General features: G+C 44.0%; 1 protein-coding gene across 1 annotated transcript in view; it reads right to left on the bottom strand.

Moving 5' to 3' along the window:
• Window positions 1-23660, bottom strand: part of LOC115073483 (CMRF35-like molecule 8) — a 44626-nt gene that overhangs the window by 15364 nt on the left and 5602 nt on the right. Inside the window, exons 2-4 of the mRNA XM_029571930.1 lie at window positions 12348-12674; window positions 10317-10637; window positions 433-571 (exon numbers count right to left, since the gene is read on the bottom strand). Of these exons, the coding sequence (XP_029427790.1) occupies window positions 433-571; window positions 10317-10637; window positions 12348-12674 (787 nt within the window). The remainder of the gene's footprint in view (window positions 1-432; window positions 572-10316; window positions 10638-12347; window positions 12675-23660) is intronic.

Consider the following 23660-nt stretch of genomic DNA (forward strand, 5'->3'; position numbering starts at 1 on the left):
ATTAATTCCCAAACCTATCTGTCTGGTGAGCCCACAATCAGATGGGTTATCAGAATAGCCATCATGAATATGCAAGAAATAGATTTGTTTCATTGCCTTCTTTCTCTACAAATAAACATCTCATGCACATTCATTGTGGATATCCTGAAACCCTCAGCTGACTGAGGATCCCTATGGAGAAGTGTGAGAACCACGGCGCTCGCTCTGACTTCTCACCAGTCTGAGAGAGACGACATTCACCATCAGGGAGCCGTAGTGCACTCACTGTCACCCTCCAGTCTGAAATGTGCAGTAAATGCTCATCTCTTTTAATAATGTGCAGGCATTGTGCTTTTGTCACCTCTTGTGGCTTGTAACACTTGTTTTGGCTCACCCACCATAACGCTCTGGTGATGGGAGTCTAATCTGAAGATTTGAGAAGGTGCAGCTCACCCTTCTAAATGTGTGTCATTCTTGCCAGAGGGGGTAGACAGAGTGGATCCCTCCTCTCCTGATACAGTCCCATTCCCTGTATCTATGCACCCTGGAACTGTTGCCATTGATGTCACGGCCGGGGTCATGGTAGAAGAACCTGCAAGAACACAGAACAGCTCAGCGTTAGTTACATGTACTCACCGTCACCTCTCTTCTCAGGGCAGCCTAATGTTCTGTGTCTGGCAGGACAATATCTACAATTATAAAAGTAACCCGCGCTGTGTCTGTTTACTAAAATATAAACTCAAGTCCAGCCCCACAGCAGAGATGGTACATTCTAGTCTAGCTCAACCCTGTGTTGTAGAGACAGAATGGTAGGCTCTAGCCAGGGGAGAATTATGTCTTCTAGAGGGACAGAAAGTTTTTCTTTAGGTCTGGGAGGAAGAATGAAGGAGCTTTCCAAGATTTGACCTGGAGTGATGATACAGCAGATACAGAATTTGTCTCAGTGGGAGTCTGTTCAACTCAACACAAACTCCCTTTTTTCTAAATGTTTGCCTGTTGGAAAGAGGCAGCGAGCAGCTCACAGCCAGCTTGCCTCCTGAATGTTTGCTTGCAAAATCTTTCAGTGTTCCCCGATTCCGCCCCCTCCGTATTTTACCGATTAATTATTTTTGTAACTATTTCTTTGGAGATTTTTTTTTGTAATGCATCCCAGTTTCTTTATGTTATTCCCTAAACACACACACACACACACACACACACACACACACACACACACTGAAGGACTATCTGTGGGCACCCATGCTTCCAGCGCAGGACTGTGAAGAGTTAGCTGCAGATTGGGCAGAATAAACCCTTTTATTTCAGGATTTTTGGAATTCATCATCCAAGAGTAGAAGAGAATGTGATGAATGGGAGGATTTGGAAAGTACTAAATCCCAGCCAGACATTTTGTAATAACCGCGCACATTTTAAGTTACAGTTTGAACTGAATATTGAGAGGAACAATTGTGTATCTCTTATATATATAAACGCACCATTCTGTTCAATGCATTTAAAGGGGCTTTAGATAATGTGTCCCTCGCTCTTTATATGTCTCAGCATTCTCGAAACCTCCCATGGAATAACTTTGAAAGCTGGCCACCTTCACATCAAGCACCTCCCATGTGCCCAGAAGCATCGGCTCCTGTTTGAAATTTCTGCTTAACCATTCGTGCTCTTCTTCACTGTGGCTCTCCTGTGCACCTTGCTAACCCTTTCACTTCGTGCTTCCCGGACCCTTCACTGCCTTTGTTCCTGCTCAGTAGGGATTGTGAATGAAAGGGATCATTAGTAAGAAAGTTTTGGGATAGAAAGATATTGCATTCATCCCTGACGTCCTCGCTGTGCACAGTTTCAGAAAAACAGCGTGCAGCAGGATGCCGCATTGTGGAGATACGTTATTCACAGGGAAATGGGAGGACGGGCCGTGAGTTGTGTAGCTGTCATCCACTGCCTCCTTGCCTCATGGAAACAGGGTTTGTCAATCTGACAACCTGCCAGAAATGATAATTCCTGAAACAAGCTAGCCCAAGGTTTTGAGTGACTGTGCTCGAGGCTTGCGTGTCCATAATTCCTTTGAATTGTAGTCTTATTTCTGAGAAGCATTGTAAGGCCCTTGGTTAAGTGCAACCAAAGTTACCCTTTAGTATCAGGGCTTCCAGAAAAGAGTTTAAATTTCACACTTTGAGGCCATGCATGCGAGGGTTTTGAGCTTTGCAAAATGTGACAATGAGGAAAAAAATGATAAATAGCCTGTGTAATTACATTTACAATGTTTTCATGTGAGGTTCTTGGGGCCTGGTTTGGCCTCTGTTGGAAACAGGATGCTGGGCTTGATGGACCCTTGCTTGGTCTGACCCAGCATGGCATGTTCTTATGTTTTTTATGTGATATTTGCTGTTTTTCATGCACAATTTAACTATTTTTCAGCAAATAGCTATTTTTCTTGTGTAGTTATTCTTTTATGTGATGTTTAATGCAAATTCATCGCTAATGAGTATCTTCAATACAAAATTATGCAAACTAGCACATTGGCTAAGTAAACCACAAGGAAAGTTAATGAATAAAATATCCTCTGGTGAAGGCTGAGTCTGTACACTAAGCTGTTCTAGCACAAATGGATGGGCAGGCAGGTCCTGTATGTGTCTGCCCATAGTAATATGGTGCCAGGCCTCACTTTGTGAGCAGGCCTGGCTCGGGGAGGGGGGGGGGGGGGGGGTGTGTGAATGGGGGGTTGATGTGGCCGGATTATTCCAGTTCTTTAGATTAGGGCTCTGTGGCTTGAATTCAAACCACCTGGGATTTGAGAGCCGATTTGGTTCCCAGGATGGGGATAGTCAGGTAGAAGGTGGAGTTTGGGCGTTTCTTGCTGTGTGTGGCAGTTGCCGATGCTGGAGCTGCTGCATCCCACCCATCCACCCTTATTTAGTTGTTGTTTGTGGTTTGGTGCTTTTTTTTTTATCGTCGCAGCTGGTGGGGCGGGTAGCCCAAGCCATAGGGAGTTCTGCCAGGAGATGAATGGCTGGTTGACTTGACGGTGGTCATGTCAGGATTTCAACTGGGTGAAGTTGTCTCACATACGGCTGCTTGCCTGACAGTGGCGGGGGGTCAGAATGCACAGTTATTATAATGGGTACAGTTATTATTATTGATGTGACTGGTACAGTTATTATAATGTCGCTAATATGCAGGCCGGGTGGCCTTGGTGTTCATCTTGCTGGTAGGTGGCAGGTGTACACTGTGGGGTTGGCTGCTTTTATTATGTTTGGCTCAGGCTCCTGATTATTACTTGTAATAAAGCTGTGGCCTGTTTGATCCCACTCAGTTGTTTGTGTATTTATTGTGTTGATCTTTGAGAAAGGACAAGTGTAGAAGAAATGTAAGTCCCTGTGAACTGATGAATTATGGTAGAGTCACTGATCAAGGTATGCAGAAGTTCAAGAGAGATTACATGCAACATGCTTTTAACTAGTTCTCATGTAACTGGGTCCTGTGCTTACCCATAGGTCCTTGTGATAGAGTCACTGATTCAGCATGCAGATGTTCAAGGGAGATTACATCAATATGCTTTTAACTAGTTCTCATGTAAATGGGTCCTGTGCTTTTATAAAGAGACCGGAGAATAGAAAATACACTGGAATAAACAGAAGAGCACTGGCACACAGCACTATTCTCCTAAATGTGCATTACAATATTTTAACAAATTGAGTACGCAATAAATGTAATAATATAACACAGTAAATGTGATTTTTCAATGAATCACAACTAATTAGCCACTCGTTAAGCACTTTCAAACGATATTAATTCGTCTTTATTCACCTCCCAACTTATTTTAAAAAAGCAGGTCCATTCAATGGGTCCGTTAACACCATCCGGACTCATTGCCCCCCATTTAAAAATAAATCGCTGATCCATCCTCCTCAGTTTAGCTGACATATCACCACCATTGCACAAATGTACCTTCTTAATCACAAAGAATCTTATATCATCTACCAAATGTACATTGATTAAGAAGAAGAAGAATAAAGACAAATTAATATCATAAGAACATAAGAACATAAGAAAATGCCATACTGGGTCAGACCAAGGGTCCATCAAGCCCAGCATCCTGTTTCCAACAGTGGCCAATCCAGGCCATAAGAACCTGGCAAGTACCCAAAAACTAAGTCTATTCCATGTAACCATTGCTAATGGCAGTGGCTATTCTCTAAGTGAACTTAATAGCAGGTAATGGACTTCTCCTCCAAGAACTTATCCAATCCTTTTTTAAACACAGCTATACTAACTGCACGAACCACATTCTCTGGCAACAAATTCCAGAGTTTAATTGTGCGTTGAGTAAAAAAGAACTTTCTCCGATTAGTTTTAAATGTGCCCCATGCTAACTTCATGGAGTGTCCCCTAGTCCTTCTACTATCCGAAAGAGTAAATAACCGATTCACATCTACCCGTTCTAGACCTCTCATGATTTTAAACACCTCTATCATATCCCCCCTCAGTCGTCTCTTCTCCAAGCTGAAAAGTCCTAACCTCTTTAGTCTTTCCTCATAGGGGAGTTGTTCCATTCCCCTTATCATTTGAAGAGCTTAACGAGTGGCTAATTAGTTGTGATTCATTGAAAGTTCTTTATATATACCATTCTTGATTGGCTTAGGTCATCACGCTTTGAGATGTGATTTCCGTTGTTGAGAACGTCAGTTCCGCTTTAGTAAGTATACGATATGGTGGCGGCAGTGAGAGCTGTGTTATACGGTGAGTGTTTTACATTTGGTAAGCTGCCTTTGTCTTTGTTTATTGTAGAGATGTGTGTCGATGGCACAGTGAGGAAAATGATATGCTGAGAATCGCAGTTGAATTTGGTAAAGATGGGTCGTTATCTCAATATTAAGCAAGTTTACATTGAGACTGGTCTTTTGTACCAGAGGTTAGTATCTATCTATATGTGGTTTTGGTGTTGGGAGGTGAATTACGATTGGAAACTTGATGTGGGGTTATTTTAATTTTTAGAGTGGTGTGTAGCGGATTAAATCGATGAGTTATTCATTGAATGAGTCCCTGAAGAAGCCCCGAGGAAGGGGAGAAACAAAGATCTTTTGGGCAATTGGATTGTGAACAGACTGCGGCAAGCATGGGCTCGTTATCATGGCACTAAGGAAGTTACCGTGAAGAATTTGAAGAAACATCAAGATATACAGTAGTGTTATACCATTGGGAATGTATGATTGGTGCAATATAAAATTTGGGGTCACAATATTTACATTATATGTATTTTAATGTTTTTAGTTTGGTATGTATGAGAATGAATGTGTGAGTAGAGAGTTTTTATTGTCTAGATAGAGTGAGGATTGTCATTTCTTTTAATAAAGTTTGTACACATTGGATAAATGTTTGAGATATCCTCTAGTTATTATATGATTTTCATGTGCATTTATATATCAAGATTCTATTACATCTTCCTGTGTCTATTAGTACCTCAGCATCAGAGCAGCTATTGCAAACTATACAGTTGATGAGATAATATAATTATTAGCTCCTGAGCATCTTGGCATCCAAGATATTCCAGAATTCAAATTCAGTATCCGGGTCGGCCGTGATGCTGGTGGGACATGGGGTTTTCTTAGCACTTCTAGCTCAGGGCCAGGGGTTTTAACAGAATCATGTGGAAGGAATTATGAATGTAAAGAATAGGAAATAGCATTAGAACTTCAGGTTTCTTCTTTACAGCAAACTCAGGACCTGCTGGTTAAATCTGATTCTTCTCATTTACAAAAACTGGAGAATATAGAAAATTCTATTCATTATTTAAATTTACATATTAAATTTTCCCCAGTCAAATTTAATTTCTCCAACAGATATGTTTAAGAAATATATAACTGAGATATTGAAAGTGCCAATAGAAATTATGCCTACTTTCGCCAAAGTTTATAAGATAAAGTCTTCAAATCCGGATACAATTGATCAAGTTTCTGAACCAGAGTTGGACCTAACTCAGTTTCTGGAATCTTCTATGGATACTAAAATTTCCAGACGTGGGACTCTTTTTTGTCATGCATTTTTCCCATGATAGAGACTTGATATTAAGATCTTTTTTTCGCCAACAGGAACGTAGAAAAGGTTTCTTCTAATGCGTTCCAAGGTTTTGCTATGGGCGCTAAGTTATTTCTCAGATTTCCTTGTCAATGTATTATTATTTATCATGGTGTTAAACATGTATATTTTGATACCTCTCATTTACGCCTATATTTGGATGCTTGTCCCTCAGCTGATCCTGTCTGAATGTTCAATTTTGACTAACTGCATTTGCATTTAATGGTATTGTGAGTTGCTTCTTATTTCATTAATATTTTTCCCTAAATGATTTGCTCTTATTTTTCCTTCACCTTTAATATTACAAGGGAAATATATTGTATTGCTTAATTTTTTATTTCTTTTCCAACCATTGCTTATTATCTCTCATGTATGTTACCATAAGCTTGAATGCTTGTTAATAATTTGAGAAATTATAATAAATATAAAGTTAAAAAAATAATAATAATTCTTTAATTGGCCTCACATGGACCAACACTTGCTGTTTTCTTTTATTGCAGCCAAGAGGAAAAACACAAGATTATAACTTTGCAATCCATGACAATATGAGAAGTCTGTTTAAAATTAGTCATTTTTCAAAACATTTATCTGGCTAATTCCCCTCCCCCCCCCCCTTGGGTCTGCAAGCAGAATTTTGAAAGGGAAACATAATTTCCTTTTGAAAATTTGCAGCAAACGAGTACAGGGGTATAGGGTCAGGGTAAGCCCCCTAAAAGTGAGCAGAAGGGGTTTCATGTTGAAATCCCTGCATGCATTTCACAGCTGCAAAGTCCACGAGATAAACAATTCCCACAGCGCCAGCCCGCCAACAGATTTTCAGAGGAAAACTCCGCAGAGAGCTTTCCTAGGAAAAATGAACTCACAGGCTTGCGGGGAAATGGTTGATGCAATAACATTCTGCCAAGGTAAGGGTTCGTCTTTCTTCCTCTGAGCTGTACACAAAGGAAACATAATTTAACAGCAAATGAAAAGTGTTTCCTTTAGAGAAGTTACATTGTTGTGAAATGCACATGGGATTGGATTCCTAGCTGCTGCTGCTATAGTGTACTTACAATTTGAAATCTGTTGGGCTTTTAAGTTTGAAGCAGGTTAGTAATTATAAAGAGAATGCATCAGTCGGAAAGTATTTCCCATTTTAAATCATTCCAGCCTCTGCGCCAACTCCTGCAAATCGTAATTTGATAAAGATACCTATATTTCAGTTATTCTCTAAACCCTTATCACTCATTACTTTTAATATCTTTATTTACTTATGTATTTTTTTAAGTGTTTTTATATACCGGGATACGTTGGGAACATTATCTCAGTTCACAGGTAACTAAATACAGCAAGGAGCTTCACATGGAACAAATAACAAAGTGTAACGAGCTTCACATGGAACAAGTAACATTGTGTAAGAATGTATAGTAACAGGAAACATTACATTGGGTAAGTTCATTGCGGTGGGAGGGAATTGGCAGAGGGGCTAAGGAGGGAATATGCCGAAAGAGGGGTGTAAATTGCAGGGGGGACTGGAAGGTGTATGCATGATACATTAAACAGGGGCAAGTTGGTTTGAAATATTTATAAGGGGGTATAGGTGGAGAAGCTAGAGGGGGAGCGCAGGAGGGGTGTTAGGGTGTTTAAGGGGAGAGTTAGGCGTAAGCCTGTTTAAAGAGCCAGGTCTTGAGGTTCTGTTTGAATCTTTTTTGACAAGATTCAAGGTGAAGGTTAGGGGGCATTTTTGTTCCAGAGGGCGGGTCCGGCGAGGGAGAGGGCACGTTCCCTGGTGGATTTAAGTTTGGACAGTTTGGGTGAGGGAGTGTGCAGCGTGGCGAGGTGTTGAGCTCTGGTGGGTCTGCCGTGGCTACGGCTTCAGAGGTGTTCCTTGAACCAAGGCATGTCATGGTAGTAGATGGCTTTGTGGATTAGGGTAAGTGATTTGTAAATGATCCGGGAGTTGATTGGCAGCCAGTGTAGGTGCTTGAGGACCGGGGTGATGCAGTCTCCTCGGTGGGCATTGGTGAGGATACGTGCTGAGGAGTTTTGGAGCACATGTAGGGACTGGAGGGCGTTCCTTGGGAGGCCGAGAAGGATGGCAGGATGGCATTGCAATAATCAAGTTTGGATAAAATGGTGGCTTGACAGACTGTACGGAAATCATTAATGTGGAGCAGGGGTTTCAGTTTTTTCAGCGTGTGGAGCTTGAAGAAACCATCTTTCAGTGTGGAATTGATGAATTTCTTTAGGTTATGGTGGTTATCAAGGATGACACCAAGGCTGCGAACGTCTTGCGTGAAGGTTGTGGTGGGGAGGGGGGGGGATTGAGGGTGGGGTCATTGTTGTTATGGGGGGGGGGTGAGATAAAAAGGAGCTCCATTTTCTTCTTGCTAAATTCATCTCTTTTTTAGGGATTGTGAGCTCGTTAGTATGTCACATTGCTCAAGTATATATACCTGGAACTCTGTTTCGGTGGTTAACATTAACACAATAAAGCTACCACATTTCTGCAAAAAAAAAAAAAAAGGGATTCGGGGTGATCCGGGAAACTATAGACCACTGAGCCTAACTTCAGTGCCAGGAAAAATCGTGGGAACTATTATAAAGAATAAAATCACAGAACAAATAGATAGACCTGGTTTAATGAGACACAGCCAGCAGGGATTTACCCAAGGGAGGTCTTGCCTTTCAAATCTCCTACATTTTTAAAAAGGGGTGAGTAACATGTGGACCAGTAGATGTAGTGTAGTTGGATTTTCAGAAGGCGTTTGACAAAGTTCCTCATGAGAGGCTTCTAGGAAAACTAAAAAGTCATGGGATAGGTGGCGATGTCCTTTAGTGGATTGCAAACTTATCTGAGTATGTAGCAGCTGCTGAACATAACTGGATAGACAGTGGCAGGCTAAACACGCTTTGAAAATCCGGCCTAGGAACCTAAACTTAGGCCCTCAGCTCCAGTACATTTTCAAAAGGGACAATTTAGGTGCCTAAAAGTTAGGAAGCTAAACCCTCTAAAAACTGACCTAAAAACCATCATCTAAAATCTCCAGCTTGGAAAATTGCGAGAATTCAGCCTTTCAGTATGATTTATAGCATCTACAGACATGTTTTAGTTCCTTTCACTTTGTTCCCTGAAAATCTTTTTTTATAGGCTGCTGTTTAACAAATTATCTCTGCAGTTTGCTTACCTGGCTTCTCACAATCTTCTTTTTTGTGTTTTGGAGCTTTTCTCACTTTACTCTGGCTGTGGGGAATCTTTATCTGTTCTGGCTTTCTCTTTATCTACTTTTGCATTGTCTGGGCCCTTAACCCATTTTTTTTTTTGTCAGAGATCTGTGGCACAATGGAGTTTCTTTAGGAAAGAGAATGCCTTTTGTAGGAAAGCAAACAAGCCAGGGAGACTTCCTCTTTGCAAGAGCAGTAACACAGCACTGCTTTTCTCTCAGGGTATAATGGAGCTGTAAGTATCCAGCAGCTCACAGAAACACGAATCCAGCGAGTACGCAAACAGAGCAGCATGGAGGCTAATTCAATACAGTCCAGCACAGTGACATGAAACATTTCCGACATCCGCCCCCTAGTGTGAATGCCACTTGCTATGGCAAACTATTTTAAAAAGTAGAAATCATTGCATACAGGATGTGTATTGTGTTACTGTGATTTGTAAGCTGCATGGAGCTTTTATTAGACAAGTGTCTAAAAAATGCAATAAATGTATAAATGAGTAGCCTGCAGATTCTGCAACTGTAAACCTATTGGCTGTAAGTTAGAGTTTTATTTTCTGTTTGTATTGTCTACCATCTGTTGAGTGCATTCATCTGCACCAAGTACTGCAGTGAGTCTTCTTGTGAGAGTGTGTTTTCTTTTGATGGGCTTTGAAAGCTTGTTTTCCTCCCTGTCTGGAAAGGCCCCAGGAGTACGTGATGTGTTTGATTACCTCACAGCTTCCTGAAGTGCCCCTGTGCTCTACCAGCCGGCAGAACAGGGGTTACAAAGCATTCTCAGTGAAGATAAATGTTTTTAACTAAATGCATCCATTGAGAAGTCGGTAAACACTGAGTCTTACAGGTACTGAACTTCGAATTGATAACCTCCCAGTCTGCTTCTGAATAATCACATCAATAACAGTAACCTATTTATCCCAGATGCATTACTTCTTTTCCTTCTTCACAATGCTGAGTGGGACTGGATGACTGGATCAAGAATGTGTATTGAGGACGGGGGCTCTAGAAACCCCACCTCCCTTCATGTATGTATCATTATTTGCATGAAATGCTGGGGTCTGGGCTTACCTGGAAGAACAGTCACTATCACAGGATCCCCATAATTCCAGCGCAGCCCCTCTGTCCCGCACCAGTACTTCCCGCTGTCCGCCTGGGTGAGTTGCTCCATGGTCACTGTGAATGTGTGCGCTATGACGTTCTCCGTGATGGAGATTCTGTCCTTTGCTCCAGACTCTGTCTCGGCAAGGATGTGACAGGAACTCCACTCCTCTCCCCTGCACCAGTACTTCCTGTTAATGTCATAGCCTCTCTCATACCGGCACTGCAGCGAGAGGGATCCTCCAACAACACCCCTCACTTCCTCTGGGTCTCTGAGCCCCCAGGAACCGGCTGTAAGGAGACAGGAGGACACATTTTCAATCTAGATAAATGGGTATAGGCAGTGAGAGTTAGCTGCTCAAAAATGTTGGGTTGAAGAGAGGATTTCACCTCTTACTCCTGAATGGCCACATGGCAGTGTAATTTGCAGTCAGTTAGTTTTTCACCAGCTGGATTTAGGGGAATTTTCAGAAGCAGTTTAGCTGGTTAACCTTAGGGATAGCTGGAAATTGACCCCATAATGTCCTGGGGTCAGTCTCCACCTGCTCTTCTCCCCTCACTGTCACTGAAGCAATTCTCTTTTCTATTCTTAGTGAAGGGGATTTTGGAAATAGAAAAGTGCTAAGAATAAAATAATATACTGCTCTTGGATACATTAATTTCTGGTAACTGTAACATAGTAGCATAGTAATGACAGCAGAAAAAGACCAAGTGGCCCATCCAGTCTGCCCAGCAAGCTTCAATAGATAGCAACTGTCACGCCTTGCAGGCTACCACCGTGTTTCTCTTAAGGGAAGCAACCTGACCTCAGCTCTGTGCAGTCATCCCAAGCTCTATGAGAACGCTGGGTGATGAGCTCTCTTCAAAATTCAGACAGTGCTGCTGGACACACTTTGCTTATGGACTGTGCCGTAGAAGCCGTCCTGTGATTATTCCCGTATTCCCCAGACTGTAGAAATCGGGGACCTCTTGGTTATTCTCTGAATACAATTCCCCTTTTCCCTTTGCCATTCACGGGAGGAGCAATGTTGCAGTTTCATTAAAATCATCAAGGCTTATTGGTTAATGGTAGTAATCTCCATGCTGTCTGCTAAAGGTAGTAACTGCCGCACCAGCAAGTTACCTCCCTGCACGTTTTCTTAATTTTTGGGGGGACTAGGCTATAGAAGGAGTCCTGTGCTTTTTTCCTTATGTCTGTGTCTCAGTATCTCAGACCATAGAAGGCAAGGCCCTCGGTTGTTTTCTGAATCCATTTCCCCTTCCCCCCCCCCCCCCCCCCTGCCATCAAAGCAGGGAGAAATATTGCAATTGCATTAAAAGCATCAGTAAATGCTGAGCTGTGGAGGTTCTGCACATCACACTACTGATATGGCCCAGTCTGCCCCTGAATATTCACATCAATGGACTTAGACCATAACCCATACAGTGGAGATCTAAGAATCTCTACTACCTGCCCTCCCCCTCTCCTCCCCCCCCTCCTGTGCCCCTCCCCCCCTTGCTCTTCTCCTTTTCCATCTGTGCCCCTACCCTCCCTCCCCCCCCTGGAACTTTGCTGCACTTCATAACCCCTATACCACTTTCTCATTGTTAAAGATAAAGTTTTCTTAGTTTGTACAAAGTTTCTCTTTCTTTCTTTCTACCTTTTTCCTCCATAGCTATTTAGTTCTTTTATGTTAGTATATATAATCTCAGAATGTTTTTACGATGTTTATATCTTACACCCTTTGCGTTTAACCATGACCTGTTATTCTGTTCATTGTATTTTCCTCCTTTCAGTTCAATGTAAGCCGGTATGATGTGCCTCACGAATGTCGGCAAAGAAAAGCCTATAAATAAATAAATAAATACCCACATCACTTATCCTCCAGTGTCACAATGCTGGAGTGGCACAGGATCAGGAGTGTGTGCTGGAGCGAGGAGCTACTGAATCCTCACCTTTCAGTCTCCCCACCTTCACATATGCATCATTATTAGCATGAGATGCTGGGGGTCTGGGCTTACCTGGAAGAACAGTCACGGCCACAGGAGCTCCAGGATCCAAGAGTGAATCATCAATCCCGCACCAGTACTTCCCGCTGTCCCCTTGGGTGAGCTCCTCCATGGTCACTGTGAACGTGAGTGCTGCGACGTTGTCCCGGATGGTGAGTTTGCCCTGGGTCATGTGGCGATTCGATTCTGTCTGAATAAGGATTCTGCAGGAGATCCGGACATCTCCCCGGCACCAGTATTTATTGTGAGTCTCATAATCATTCTCATACTGACACTGCAGGGAGAGCGAACCTCCAACCAGACCCCTCACTTCCCTCAGGCCACGCAGCCCCCAAGATCCTGATATAAAGAGAAAGGGGGGACAAATTTGTAAGAATTGAAACATTTTCATTGCAAATAATAAATAACTGCACATTGATGAGGAAATATTTGAAAACAGCCCACCCAGGTGATACATCTGTGAGTAATTTCCCTTTGATGATTGCCCATGGGTACCGCTGACCCCCAGACATTGCTTCTGCTTCCTGTGTGGGCTAATATTTAACATGCAATGCACCTGAATGATTTCCCAATCCCACCCGAACCCTGGAATGTCTCCTATCGTCACAGCTAAGAGTCGGGCCCCTGCGCGACAGGCGTGCATTTGCAAGGGAGAGTACACCCAGGGAGGGCAGCAGGAGCGGCCGCCAGAGGAGCCTAACCTACTGGCAATCCGCGAAGGAGAGAGGCCGCAGGCTGAAAATGAACGACCTGGTGTCACACCGGCAGTGTTCCCTTTTATTTGCGTGCGCGCCCGCTCACGCAGCTTCCTATCCCTGCCCCCAACCGGGAAGACCGATGGACCACAGCCCGAAGACAACAGGAGGCTCGTGGGGGCCAGATTGGCCTATCGGGGCTTCGGGCTTGCCGATCCGACCAATCATATTGTTGATAATGAATTAGGGATGTGAATCGTTTTTTGACGATTTAAAATATCGTCCGATATATTTTAAATCGTCAAAGATCTAACGGGTCGCAGAGGGTGGACGCTCTCCCTGACCTGTCGTGTGGCAGGGAGACTCTTAGGTACCTGGGAGTCCACCTTTACATCGCGGGAACCACGGCCCACGTGAACTGGAGCGAGCTCGGAGAGAAGGTGGAAGCTCGCCTTGGGGCGTGGAGGGTTCTGCTGTGGCTGGTGTCCTTCCGCGGTCGGGCCCTGGTGGTGAACCGGCTGGTGGCCAGCAGGCTGTACCACCGCCTCATCGCCTTGAGCCCGACTCAGGAGTTCCTTGCCCGCACTCAGAGGAAGCTGCTGGACTTCTTCTGGGGTGGCAGGCAGCACTGGGTCTCTGAGGGGGTCCTGGCTCTCCCATCGGGAGAAGGCAGGCACAAGGTTGTGTGCCCGAGGAGTCAGGTGCACACCTTCTGTCTACAGGCCCTGCAGAGATACCTGTGCGAAGACCCCACTCCGCGATGGCGCCCGATGGCGACACATTTTTTTCCGCCAAGCGGGCAACCTGTGGTACGACTGGTTAGCTGTTGGTGATAGACCCGAGAAGCTTTACCCCCAAGCGGCTCTCGCAGCTGCCAGGATTCTACAGAGATGTGCTGAGAGCTTGGGCATTGCGGCGCCTGACCAGGGGCTTGCCGAGTGGGCAAGTGACCTCCTTGGGGAGCCCCCCCCCCTGCGCAACCATGCTCTGGGTTTGGAGGGGTTGGAGGACCCGAACCTGCGATGCTACCTGGTCGGAGCCCGGGTGACCAGGGTCAGGGTCTTGCTAGAAGCCCCGACCCCCCACGAGCCTCCTGTTGTGAAGGCGCCTGATGCTCTCCGACTTCTAGCCAGAGTCACGAGTGAGGGGGCACCGCAGCCTGGGGATCCCCGCTCAACCACACACACCCCCCCCCCCCCCCGGCGCTGCTGGTAGGGCCTAGGTTTGCCACGGGACTGGGCCCCCTCGCAGAGCTGACATGGTAAAATGTAGGGGATAGAGGAAATTGTGCACCCCCAGTGCCTCCTCAGCAGCGGGCACCCAGGAGAGGTCGGCTGTCAGCGGGTTAGGAAAAGGGATGCTCAGTTTGATGAAGGTCCCTTTTCCTAACCTGACTGCCGGCACACTTTTCTTTTCAATTGTTCAACTCCTTTTTGCTCCTCTGACTTATTATCACCACGATATTAAGTCAGAGGAAGTACAGAAAAGCAGTATTTTCTGCTATTCTATACACTTTTTGGGCTGCTCAGAAAGTAACACCTGCTTGGGGCAGGCGGTGATTTCTGAGGGCAAAAATGTGCACATCAGGAGCACTTTTTTTTTTTTTTTTTTGCAATGGGGGAGAATAGCCAATAGTCTTAGCTCCTGTCTCTCTTCTGCAAAAGCCCCTGGAAGCCCTAGCATTTCTTGCTCTGCAGCTTGAGTCATTTGTAATGTAAAAAAAAGCAGCAGACGAGCCCAACAGATAACAGCAAGCAACCAAAAAGTCTTCTCTGTTTCACTTGTCTCAGATTAACCGTGCTCTAATAAGAGTTAATTCCAGAGGTTTAAACAGGTGAAAACCCCTCACTACATCTGATCCCTCAGCGTATGGGGCTGATAACATCGGTGTTAAAATGACCTGCTGTGTCAGGGCTCTCCAACCTTTCCCCGGGAGGGGCCACACTGCCAAGGTGCAGTTTTCAGAGAGAGATTAATTTAAACAATCAATAATGTCCTTCTATTTGCATGTTATATGTGATTGATATTATATTACCAATCTTGCCAATGCGTCTGTTTGCTATTATTTATTTCTTTATTTAATTGTTGCCTGCCTTTTGGAATATGAAATTCACTGGAGGCAGAGTACAACATATTAGGATGGTAGCATACAATAAGAAAGCAATAGCAGCATTTGATTTCACAATGGAAGAAGTATCGTAGAAAGGATTGAAATTAGAGGGAAGTCAACATGGTTCTGTTTTCTTTTTTAGGATGGGATAAATGGGATTTCAAGGATCAGCATAGAGAAGGGAATTAGGGAAGGGAGAGAAGGCGAGAGGCCCAGGGATTGAGAAACAGGATCAGGGATGAAGGGAGTAAGTAGGGTGGAGGGGAGATGGGGAGGATCAGGTATGGGGAAGGGAGGGGGGAGGATTTGTGATTTGAGGTGAGAAGAAGCAGTCTTTATCTTAAGATGTTGAACTTATAAAGTTTTGCTTGCTGCCACACTAAGCAGGATTCTTACGGTTCTGAGCTCCACAACCCGTGCAATAAGGTGGATCAACTTAATGGGTGGGTGGCAGTTATGTCCGGGATGGCAACAGGATAAAGATCCTGCAAGAGACTAAAGGCACAGTAGAATCTTTATGGGCAGAAATCCCATGTGTATAGGGGAATAGTATAGCAATCGGAGTATAGTACCATCCACCTGGCTAAAATAAGATGGATGATGAAATGCTAAGAGAAATTAGGGAAGCTAACCAATTTGGCAATGCAGTTATAATGGGTTAGTTTGATTATCCCAATGTTAACTGGGAAATGTAACATCAGGACTTGCTAGAGACATAAAGTTCCTGGATATAATAAATGACTGCTTCATGGAGCAATTGGTTCAGGAACCAACAAGATTTTAGATTTAATTCTTAGTGGAACGCAGGATTTGGTGAGAGAGGTAACAGTGGTGGGGCCACTTGCCAACAGTGATCATAACATGATCAAATTTAAACTAATAACTGGAAGGGGGACAATAAGTAAATCTGCAGCTCTAACACTAAACTTTCAAAAGGGAAACTTTAATAAAATGAGGAAAATAGAAAAAAACTGAAAGGTGTAGCTGCAAAGGTTAAAAGTTTTCAACAGCCATGGACATTGTTTAAAAATACAATCTTAGAAGCACAGTCCAGATATATTCCACACATTAAGAAAGGTGGAAGGAAGACCAAACGCTTGCCACCTTGGTTAAAAGGTGAAATGAAAGAGGATATTTTATCCAAAAAACTTCCTTCAAAACTTGGAAGAAGGATCCATCTGAAGAAAATAGGAAAAAGGATAAGCATTGGCAAGTTAAATATAAAAACACTGATAAGGAAGGCTAAGGGATAATTTGAAAAGAAGTTGCTGTAGAGGCAATAACTCATAATAAAAACTTTAAAATATGTCCAAATCAGGAAGCCTACGAAGGAGTCGGTTGGACCGTTAGATGATCGAGGGCTTAAAGGGGCACGTAGGGAAGATAAGGCCATTGCGGAAAGACTAAATAAATTATTTGTTCAGTGTTCACTAATGAAGATGTTGGGGAGGTACCCATTCCACAGACAGTTTTCAAGGTTGATGATTCAGATGAACTGAACCAAAACACAATGAAACTAGAAGATGCAGTAGGCCAGATTGACAAATTGAAGAGCAGCAAATTGCCCAGGCCAGATGGTATAACCTCCAGGGTTCTGAAAGTGTTACGGTCGTGGATCCCTGGGCCGAGGGGGAGTAGGCGCCACCTATGAGGAGGAGCCCCATAGGTTCCCATCGTCGGCTGGTGAGGCTGGAGATTGACTGAGACCCTGAGGGAGCTTCACCACTACCAGCCCTTGTTCCCCGCAGGTGGAGCCCTTGGGTACTGGGGCTGGCTGGACTTATGTGGGGTCTCAGGTACAGAAAGTCTCGTGGTGCTAGAGTAGCAAGGGTCATGGCAGGCAGCGTATCTCGTGGTCCAGTCAGACAGGAGTCAAGGCCGGCAGCGTATCTTGAAATCCAAGGCCAGGCAGGATCAGGGCAGGCAGCATATCTCGTGGCCCAAAGGCAGGCAAGGGTCAAAGCAAGGTCCAGGAAGTCAGGAACACAGGACAAAGGTCCGGAACACAAATATATTTATTTATTTATTTTTTCTTTAGATTTATATTCCGCTTTTTGTCCTTTTTTCAGCACTTCAAAGTGGATTACATTCAGGTACTGTAGGTATTTATATAAGGTATTATATAAACATTATTAGGTCAAAAATACAAAATACTAGAGACTCAATATTATAAAAGAAAAATAGGAGGGGCAAGATGGTGGCGTAAACCGGGCTTGTTGAAAGTGCTCTCTCTTGCTACTTTGTTTCTTTGAAAGGGCCTTTGAAAAGAAAAGGGAAGGTTCATGTCCCGTCCCCCCCCCCCCCCCCCGACACTGCATTCCCGACAGGACAGTGCCTTATTACATCTTACAAACCTGGAGCGGCTTCGACAGAGGGGGTATGTTGCCTCGCTGCGGTTCCTGGCGAGGGAGCGTCGGAACCACTTGGGGATGTCACCTTGAGTCCCCCGGATCTTCATCCACAGGGTCGGGGACAGAGAGGAGGTTTGACGATGCTGTCTGTGCTTCCCCCTTGCTCATCGGAGACTTTTGGATTTCCTGATTCAGGGACCAATGCAATAAAGGCGCCAAGAAAGCAGGTCTGAACAGTCAGCGCCCACTATCTTAATGCGCGCATGGTGCCCCAAAGGGGAGTGCCATGCAATATTTAAATTAGACGGTCACGCTAGGAAGGAGGCACTAGGGGGTGGATTAGCGCCTATTTATCGCGTGGCTGACTGCGGGTTAACAATGCGCTCGGCTGAGCACACTGTATTGCATTGGCCCCTCAGTTTTGATGCCAATGGAGAGCTTGAGAGCTTGTGAGGGAGTCGCAGCTGTACTGTGGAGAGCCGCATTGGAGGTGGATATCTCTCCTCTTGGAGATGGAGTGAGTTTTTTCATGTACCACCTAAGCCAGTGGTGGTGACACTGGATGTGTTGTGGGACCTAGTGGCTGGTTTTGGTTGTTCTTTGAGAGTACAAGATACAAAATTGGAGAACCTACCACAAAGTTAGAATCCTTGGAAAGCAAAGTTGATGGTCAAATTAATGGGTTTAAAGCTCAGTTAGAGACGGTGGAATCTTCCATTTCTAAGATTTAAACTTGCAACATCAAAATGATCAAAGATCCTGGCAACGTCTCTCGTAGAATAGAACGTTTGGAGAACTATTCAAGGCATTTAAATCTATGTTTTTTGAATGTTCCCAAGGTGGTGGGAAAAGATCCTTACTATACCCTAAAAAATTAGTTCTTGGAAATACTTAAATTTGAAGATGGAAAAACACCTTGTATTAGTAAATTGTTTTTTTCTGCCTGTTTCAGCAAAGGAGAGGTCTCTTCAAAATCGCCCTGAGATTTTAGAAAATGTGACCCAATTTTTAGAACATACTGTGGTTGAGATATATGATCGAGCTACTCTCCTAGTCTCGTTTGTTTCTGAGCAGGAACTAAGTGAGGTTATGAGAAGATACTTTAAGAACATAAAAGCTCATTTTCATAGCCAGAAAGTCCGTATTTATCCGGACTTTGCTTGTGCTACACAGGAAAGGAGACGTGATTTTCTCCTTTTAAAACTGCAGATAATAGCTTTGGGGTTCTCTTTTGTTCTACGATATCCATGTAAATGTATTATTCGCTCTCAGAATTAATGTTTTGGGTTTTTTTCTACCTGGACTGTTGCGGTTCTGGCCACAAGCGCTGCGACCAGACCTTTACCTCCGAGTTTCTGGACCTGTTCCCGCTTTCACTGGCCTAGTTCCTCTCCTGTTCGGCGGCGTCCTGGCGAGGTCCGCGCCGCCGGGAGGCCCTCCATGGACGCCCTGCTTCTAGGCATGCGCGTGTGCCACTTGGGCGCTTTTCTAGGCCATTTCCCGCCAGTGTTGACTCCGCCCAAATCCTGACGTTAGACGCCGCGGCCTTGATAAGCCGACCGCGGCCACCCAGTCTTTGCCTTGCAACGGGCTTACCTACCGGATCCCTGTTGCACTGTGCCCCGGAGCAACCTGTCTTGTTATTCGCTCCGTTCCTGCCTGCCTGCTACAGTTCCTACCTGGTTCCAGTACCCAAGTCCAGCTACAGTTCCTGTCTGGCTCCAGAACACGAACCCTGTTACAGTACTGACCTACTGTGCTAGACTGGTTCCAGTTCCCAGTCCTGGTCCACTACCGCCTAAGTCCAAGCGGCCAGGCCCCTACGGGCTCCTCCCGGGGGGGCTTTGGCTTCCAAGGGTGAAGCCACCTAAGTCCCAGTGGTTGGGCTCCTACGGGCTCCTCCCGGGGGAGCACCAGCTTCCAGGGTGAAGAGCACCTCTACGTCCGGCCTGAATATCTGCCTCCCAGCTTGTGGTATACTAGAGACTTTTGAACACCTTTCCCAGTCTTCTGCAGGTCGGCCCAAGGGTCCACTAAACAGAGACTCCCATAACATGGACAACTTAAATCTCTTATTAATTCCAGGAGTATAACTTCTTTGTCTTATGACAGTACCTAGGTGAAGATCCATAAGGAAGTGAAGCCTTAATCACGTTAAGCCTGTTTCTTGTATGAGATTACCTATATCTCCCATATGTTTTCCCCTCCTGTCTCACTGTATTACTTAATTGGAAAATGTTCATACCTGGGCTTAATTTCCTTTTTTGATTATTTTTCTATTTAATATGTCATTTTCATTTTCTGGGTTATCTTACTTGTATTTGATGAAAATAATAAAAAGAAAAGAAAAATAGGAAGGAAGCAAGATCAAAGGAGCAATTATAAAGAAAAACGTGAAACATAGGAATAGAAAAAAACCAGAGACAGATAAGCTTTTTGCAGATATCCAATCATTAAGTGACAAGGTGAGCATCCAAATGTGACCTCAACTGTGCAGGATCAAAAAATATAAATTTGGAATTTAGATGAATGAAAATACATTGACAAGGAAAGCGAAGAATAAATTTAACACCACGTCTTGCACACCATAAGACATTTTTTCCTCCTATCCTGTGTAGCTCGTGTGATATCTGGGAAAATCCAAACACATTGACCATAGGAAAGGGATGTTCTGTGGTGAAAAAACAATTTCAAAACTAAATCCCGTTCCTTGGGAAAAACAAAAGAGACAACTTCCCCCGTTTAGAAACAGGCAAATCAGTACAGGATTCTAAAAAGTCTGCTAGATTCAGATTAGGCTGGCAACGTGAAAAGTTAGAGTCCATTTTCAAATCCTTCAGGAAATAGTGCTGTGCAATAGTAGGCATAGCATTGGAAGGAATTCCAAGCACTTCAGAAATGAATTTATTGAAAATTTCCAATGGAGAAAGCCAATCACACACAGGAAAATTCAAAACCGTCAGATTTAAATAACAGAGGGAATTTTTGATATTTTCGAATTTCCTAGAATTCATCTCTTCATAGTGAATTAGATTTGGTTGAACACTTTGACAAGCTGAAATTTGGGTACCCATATGTGAAATCTTTTCACCGTGTTGGGCAAGCAAAGCTTCATTGCCTTGAAAACGGCTGTAAATGTCTGAGGTAACAGTAACCAATGAGAAAAAAGATTTCTCTAAAGTCATCAAAGCTGACCAGACAGAATCCAGAAGGCTTAACCAATGAAGGAAAAAGAAGAGGATTTTCTAAACCTTGTCACATAGAGGGTGTAGGAAGGCCTCCAGGAACCTCAGCACTCCGCAGCAGTGTTAAGGCTTGTATCCACCAGATTGCTAGTGTCTCAACGGCAAGCCGAGGCTCTCCAGATTTTCCCGGGAGTGCCACAAATTTAGTCGGCGCATCCACATCCCAAGGGGTCACTCGAGAGCAGGAGAAACTTCCCCAGAAGTCATCAGTTCAGGGCCCTGAATCAGCCTACATGGCAGCAAAAGTGATCCCGACCACTGAGGAGACAGAGTGATTGGCATCCAGGGGCTCAATGTGACATCAGCATCCGGAAGGATGGCCATGCAATTCTTGGGTTCTCTAACCAAAGATCCAGCCTCCTGTGAAGAGGAAGCTATAGGGGCTCGGAACAAGACAAGCTTGGGTTGGAAAGGATCCAGTGAGGGAGTAGCTGTGGACAACTCCCAAACTTTAGACTTCCTTTTGGTATGAGGCATGGCTGAAAAAGAAAAAACAGAGGAAATGTCGGAGCTCCAGCACACCATGTCTCTGTTAAGACGCCATCTTGCTTCCCTTCCACACTGTATTCAATTCTGGTTGCCACATCTTAGAAAGGATACTGATGCACTGGAGAAGGTATAGAAAGGGCAGCCAAAATGATAAGGGGATGGAATGGCCACTGTGAAGAAGGCTAAAGAGGCTGTTAAGCTTTGAGAAGAGTTGGCTGAGGGGGGATATGATTGAGGGCCTTAAATTCATGAGAAGACTAGAACGGATTGATGAGAATCGGTTATTTACTCTTTTGGATAATACAAAGACTAGGGGGCACTCCAAGCAGTTAGCAAATAGCACATTTAAAACAAATTGAAGGAAATTATTTTTCACTCAATGCATAATTAAGCTCTGGAATTTATTACCAGAGGGTGTGGTTAAGGCATTTATCTTATCTGGGTTTAAAAAAGGCTTGGTCAATTTCCTGGAGAATTGTGTATAAACTGCTATTAGACAAGTTGACTTAGGGAATCGCCACTGCTTATTACCAGCATTAGTAGCATGAGATCTATTTAATGTTTGGGATCACATCTTGGTTGACCATGCAGGATAGGATTTTCCATGTTCTAGCAACACAGGGTCTTTCACTTTAGCTCAAGCCATGATGCACAAGAAAAAAAAACTTTTTGAACTTCGTGGTGTGGCTAAACACATTCTGTGCTTAACACCTGTTGCAGTCCAAAACTGCTGTGTTTTGGGTGTCTGGATCCATAACCCAATGTTGGATGCTGTCATTCAGCCTTTGTGTTCAAAGTAAGTAACTGAGCAGAAAGATTGCCGCCCACATCACCTAATAGTTAGCTCCAAAAAGAAATGTTCACTTGTTATGTGAGAAACAAAACACCCCTGCAAAACAGGAAAGCTAGAGTCTATTTAGAAGCTGCCGCTCAGATGCAAGGCAGATCAGAAATGAAACTTGAAAGCAGAAAATGGAAAGAGAGAGAGAAACAAGGTGGGTCTTACGACATTTCAACTCCTTGTCTAATCACTAGCAGTAAATGTGAAACAGAAAAGGAGAGAAGCATCTTCAGCTTTACCTTATTTTACATAGCTGTGCATTAGTTCAAACACACAAGAACCTTCCTTCTCGTGTTATACCCTTCGGAGTTGATATTCCCAATAGCTAGGAGGTCTTGCAGCAGAGCTCCAGAGGCCTGAGTGTGTCCCAGATTGAGGGCTGATTATACACAGCTCCAGCCTGACCCACCCTTGCTGATTCAGTAGTCTTCTTAGAACTTGCTCTTGGAAACCACTGTTTGTCCTGCCTTGTTCCTGCTTCCTGTCTTCTGCCTGATTTCTGCTCTGCAATTGATCGATGTTTCTTGCCCTGGTGAATCCCCGCACCCAAGGGCCCAGCCTGCAGGGAACGGTGGCTGCTTCAGGTAGGAGATGGCCTGCTCTGCCTTCAGGAACATCTGGTGGCTCCAAGGCATGGTGCTGTATCCAGGTGTGGAACCTTCCTGGCCTTGCTAGAACAGGCCTGTGACAATTTGCACCCATTCGAATCAAAGACGTGGTTGTGATGGCGCAATCTCTGAGAACCCAAGGTATCAAAACATCTTAAAAAAATGTTTTTCAAGAATTACAGGCTCAGCTCCCTATCTTTCCGTGAAATGTGGTTCTGCCCAGTTAACCGTTTAGAAACAAAGAAACATGATGGCAGAAGAAGACCATGTAGTCTACCTAATCTGCCCATCCTCACCAACTCTTCAGCTTTTTAATTCCTACCACTCCCTCAGAGATCCTCTGTGTTTATCCCTTGCTTTCTTCAATTCAGATACTGCCCTTGGGTGTGTCTGGGTGTGTGTCAGCCTGCTTTTCTAGGAACGAGAAAGAGCCTGTGTGTGTGTGTGAGAGAGAGAGAGAGAGAGAGTTAGAATAAAGTTTGTGCATTTCCCCCTCCTTCCAATCCACAACAATCTCAGAGTAACAGGAAATCAAAATATACCAGGTACAGGGAGAAAGAGATTTTTTAAATCCTTATTAATTTTAATTTTGAGGTGTTATTTCATGTGTTTGCTGTTCTGAAATAATTTATTAGTGTTAGGGAAATATTAGAACACATTTATGTGATGTTTAGTTACAGGATGTTCTATTAGCTGTTTTGACTTATTTATTTTTTTTATTAGAATAGTGTTAATTTATGAAAGATATTTTATATTTCTTGATTTTATTGGTTGATGTTTTGTGAGGAATGATGATGTTTCTGTTTTTCCATTGTTGCACTGCATAACACAGTTGAGCTTGTTGTGGTTTCCAGTTCAGATTTTATTGGCACTTTCCGATTTATGCTGTATTTGGTAAGGGTATGTAAGGTATTCTGCTCTCACAGGAGTGGCCATCCAAAGTCTTGTGAGCTGCAGGTACTGGCTGGGCTTCATTTAGTCTCCTG

Source organism: Rhinatrema bivittatum, chromosome 1 (assembly GCF_901001135.1).
Source record: "Rhinatrema bivittatum chromosome 1, aRhiBiv1.1, whole genome shotgun sequence".
NCBI classification, from domain to species: Eukaryota; Metazoa; Chordata; class Amphibia; order Gymnophiona; family Rhinatrematidae; genus Rhinatrema; species Rhinatrema bivittatum.